We start from the raw sequence: 4814 nt of genomic DNA on the forward strand, positions 1-4814 counted from the left end.
TCTCGACTCTGAGAAAAATTGTCCAAAGTTTGAACTAAAGGTCACAGTCCATCCACACATCGAGTATAGAAGCCTGATAGTAACAACAAATTGGAGACTACATGATGTTAGAGAATCTCTTGAGTTTCTTGATGAAACATCTCCTGAGTATAGATTCAAAGTGGATGAAATTGTGGTGAGCACAAGGATGGAGAATTCAACCTCTTGCATCACATGCCTTCCCCCAAAAAGATTTGTATTTGTGCCACTTGCAAGGACTTGAAAAAACAAGTTCAATATTGTAATCATTGCATTTTGCAAATATATTTATCTTTTCTCTACCTTATTGTGATCATTATTTATGTTGTTTTAAACTTACATGACACTATGATACACATTTAAGAATCAATAGTTGGTATTAAGTATTTGAAGTACAAAATTATGAATCACCAAAGGGTATATATATGTTCATATGGACAAAATGAACAAAAGTGTACATAGCTTTTGTGGAGTAATCAATCATGAAACTCCACTTTTCTTTTTGCCTGAGAGTTTAGAAGAGGGTGAAAGTTTAGGAGTGGGTGGTGGTGGTGACTTGGGCTCCTCAGGGCTTGGCACGGGTGACTTGGTAGGGGTTGGTGCTTTGGGCTCCTGAGGAGTGGTTGGCTTGCGTGACTTGGCAACCTTCTTTGGCAACATGAATGGTATCTTGAAAGGTGAGCTAGGTGCCTCCCCCTTACTGCTCTTAACTGTACGACGCTTTTGAACCTTGAATTTCAATGGTGAGTGGAATGGATGGCCCTTTGTATCTACTCTTTTTTTTTTTTGCAAGGCTCTTCTTCTTGGTGGGACTCTTCCCCTTGGCAGTCTTCTTGGTGGGACTCTTCCCCTTGGCAGGGATCTTCTTCTTGGTGGGACTCTTCCCCTTGGCAGAACTCTTCTTGGCATGGCTCTTCTTTGTAGGACTCTTCTTCTTGTGATCCTTTTCCTTTGTATGGATCTTCTTTGCAAGACTTTTCTTCTTCTAATCCATTTTCTTTGCATCCAAACCCTTGGTGGCTCTACCTTTCTTTGGTGGAAAAGGAGATTCTGGATCATTTGGGTTTATTGATCTTTCCAAAACCATAGAAACAGCCTTCTCTCTCACCCACGTGACCCAAGACTCTAGATAGTCATACAACTGAAACAAATAGAAAAAAGAATTAAAGGACATGAGTACATACATACATAGTTAAGAAATCAAAATAAATACATGAGCCACACACTTACAGTGAGTGTAGTCATCCTGCACCTTGACTCAAGATATCTCCATGCATTGGCAAGCACCCTCCATCCACAAGATGTTGAGTCTGTTTGTAAAGGCACTTTTTGATTGTAGTACTTGAAACCTTCTATATTGTAATCCTTATTTGTGGTACTCAGGTGACCAACAATAAGTTTGGCAGCACTGCAAGAAGACATTGAATCAAAAAGCTACTAATAGAAAACAATGGGCCATGAAGCATAGATCATACTTCATACTTACAGTTTACTTCTGCCATGGATACTTGACAATGAATTCATAAATATAATATCTTTCTCCAAAAGATTGAAGATAATAAGACTCCAATGTCCTCTACAAAAAATAACAATTAGCTAGGAATAGTTAGGAAATAAGACGTAGCTAAATAGATAATTGAGTAGGTTACTTAATGGAGAGAGACAAATTTACATACACGAGATTATAGAGTAGAGTAGAGAGAGAGAGAGAGAGAGAGAGAGAGAGAGAGAGAGAGAGAGAGAGAGAGTACACACGATATACGTGGTTCACCCAATGTGGGCTACGTCCACGGGAAAGTAGCCACTCAATGGCTTTAGTAACAAGAAGTAGTTTACAAAGGGATTATACCCTTAATGGAGCTCCCGCCTTGCTTCACTCTCACCACCTCATACTCACCTTGTTGCATCAACTTCACACTATGAAATGTGTGTAGAAATGGCCTCCTTTTATAGGCCAAAAGGGTTGCCCTCTCTCATGAGAGGCAGCCATGTGTAGCTGCCCTTGTGTAGATAAGTCCAAATCGGACCCTTCAATCCGCCCATGTGTGGCCGCCCTTGAGAAGACAAGTCCACTTTTGAATTCGGCCACCGGCCATTGACTTCCGACCACCGACCACCGGCCACCGGCCATTGACCCCACCGGCCACCGGCCAACCGACCAGTTGTTTTCCGACCACTTTCCGGCCGCCGTCCGGCCATAATATTCCGGCAAAAAGGAATATTTCGGCGAATGAAAATTTGGCCCTGATTTTTGGCCATGAAAATTTTGGTTTTCGGCGAGTGATTTTCCTTTATGCACGATGGCTTCTCCTCATAATGGGGGCCTTACAAATGTGCGCTTTTACCACAGAAGATTACAAGGTAAATCAGGCTCCATACTTAACAGGAATACCACAAAATGTTAAAAATAACATGTAAGGAGTTAAGATTTTCCCTTCAACATAGGGGTATATTATGTAATTGCAGGTCAGCATGTTAAAAACTTCAAAAAAACTTGAAAGGCTTCCTTGCTTGTTAAAAAAGCACTGTGTCACTAGAGGGTCAAGTATGGAAATTTGCATAGCTAGAGCCTCTGGAAGATCCCTCATAAGACACTTGAAAAAGAAAACACACCCCTCAATGAGGCCCTTGTGCCTGCCTTGCATATGCACTAATAATTAGCAAAGGAGCAACACATACCTGAGACAGATAAAGAGCACAGTGTCACCAAGCTCAATGTTGGGGTTTACAAGCATACTTGTGTCTTGAGGGAATATGTCCAAGTACACCTCATTATCTCCAAACAAGGAGACATCCACCACCATTTGGCCTGTAACTTTTTCATAAAGGAGAGAGCTGGATGCTCTTAAAATTTTTGCTTGCTCTTTAAGGATAGCATCCTCTAATATCATGTCTTGCTTCCTCTCAACCTCCTTTCCTGCTTTGATATCCTGGGCCTTTCTTGTCTCATACTCATGTGTAACATCCTCAATGGCAACCCCTGAATCTTTCTGCTGCCTGGAAGGAGGGATATTTAAAATTTGGAAGGCTTTAAGATCCTCACTAGGAATAAGCTCAAGAGCCTTATCAAACTTGTACCTCAGCCTTGACACAAGCACAAAATCTTTGCTCATAAGTGTGACCCTGTGAGCAAATGCAGTTGCAATGTAGCTATCATTCATAAAGTCTATGAGAAAATCCTTGGCAGCTTCCTGAAGGCACATCAAAGCTTGAGATTGCCACCTTACTGAGACAAAAGTTTTGATATTCATCATGCTCACAAGTCTATCTGATATCTCTTTGACAACTCTCATGAAAGGTAGCTTTGGAATCAGTAGACAAGTAGACTTTTGTGCTTTTCTTATTTCTCTTAAAGATTTGACTTGATAATTCAACCTTTTTCTAGCAGTGGGCCTTTGACGAGGTTGTGGAGGTGGTGGTTGCTCTGGATCTTCTTTCTCTAAATCATATTTTTCTGGATCATTTGGGGCTTGGTAGCCTTTCCTTGCAGTCTGCTTCGTCCTCGCCATTTGGGTCAAAAAGTACAAACACCGCACGACGTGATAGTTGGGTCACCCACAGTCTACAAGCTGTCAGTATCGCATCGTATGTGAAGCTAATGATCTTGGCTAGGAATCATGGAGGGACACCTGCATGATGCGATAGCCGGGTCACCCACACTCTAGAACATGTCCGGATCGCGTCGTATGTGAAGCTGTTGACCTTGGCAATGAATCAAGGAAGGACACCTGCATGGCGCGATAGCCGGGTCACCCACATTCTAGAACATGTCCAAATCGCGTCGTATGTGAAGCTGTTGACCTTGGCAATGAATCAATGAAGGACACCTGCACGACACAATAGCCGAGTCACCCACATTCTAGAACATGTCCGAGTCGCATCGTATGTGAAGCTGCTGATCTTGAAAATGAATCAAGGAAGGACAACCGCACGACGCGATAGCTTGGCCACCCACTGTCTAGCACTTGCCCGTATCGTGTCGTACGGGTTAGGAATAAGAAAAAATCTGAAAGTGCAAAGAATTGGGCGAGGAGGGGTAGCACGGGTCAATGGAAGAAAGAGATAAGACTTGCACAAAGGGGATGTGCGGATCATTTAGGAGGTACGACACGACGCGAATGTGTGGTTTGGGGGAAGGTAAAAAATGAGCATGTGAGAGAGCTTTATATACAGCCGACCATCCGTACGATGACTGTTGGAAGCATGCCACATGGCATGTGTGCATGGCTGACACGTGTCCATAACGGTAATTTTTTGCACCTTATATAAAGTTTGATCTCGATTTTTAATGGTGTTATACTTTTACTTGTCCCACACGACGTGAGAAATTGCCTTTGTTTTACTTCTCTCTCCACTAGTGCTACACGTCGCTTTGGTCTCTCAAGGTCCCTTCGTCCCGCAGGACACGACGGTACCCGTTTGCAAACTTTGGGTGGGGCCTCTATCGCGCGATTCAGGCTTCTACTGGGCTCCACTAGGTAGCTCCCGCACGACACGACCGGAGTAGTTTGCACATCCTGGAACCCTCCCGTATCGCTTCGTTTGGGTTGCTCTCCATCTTTTTGGCGCGCCCTCCCGTATCGCTTCGTTTGGGCTGCTCTCCATCTTTTTGGAGTGCTTGTCGCGACACATTCACCCTGTGCCTAACCGGAGCAATTTTCACATGGTAGAACCCTCCCCCCTTATCGCTCTCTCCATCACTTGGCACGTACTTGTCAACCTTCACCCTGTGCCTAGCTAACTTCACCGATTTCATTTTTTCTCTACCATGAATGAAGGTCGGGAGGAGATTTTGG

At 43.5% G+C, this 4814-nt stretch overlaps 1 protein-coding gene across 1 annotated transcript; it reads right to left on the reverse strand.

The window, feature by feature from the left end:
- Positions 1-2675: 2675 nt before the first annotated feature.
- Positions 2676-3527, reverse strand: LOC147435793 (uncharacterized). The gene has a single exon (XM_086487787.1). It carries the CDS (start codon positions 3525-3527, stop codon positions 2676-2678), a length of 852 nt encoding a protein of 283 aa, XP_086343913.1.
- Positions 3528-4814: the final 1287 nt, after the last annotated feature.

Source organism: Adiantum capillus-veneris, chromosome 18 (assembly GCF_014529385.1).
Source record: "Adiantum capillus-veneris isolate H3 chromosome 18, ASM1452938v2, whole genome shotgun sequence".
NCBI classification, from domain to species: domain Eukaryota; kingdom Viridiplantae; phylum Streptophyta; class Polypodiopsida; order Polypodiales; family Pteridaceae; genus Adiantum; species Adiantum capillus-veneris.

Excerpts from the sequence above, each read along its gene's own strand:
- LOC147435793 (XM_086487787.1), bottom strand. The coding sequence starts at position 3,527 with ATGGCGAGGACGAAGCAGACTGCAAGGAAAGGCTACCAAGCCCCAAAT.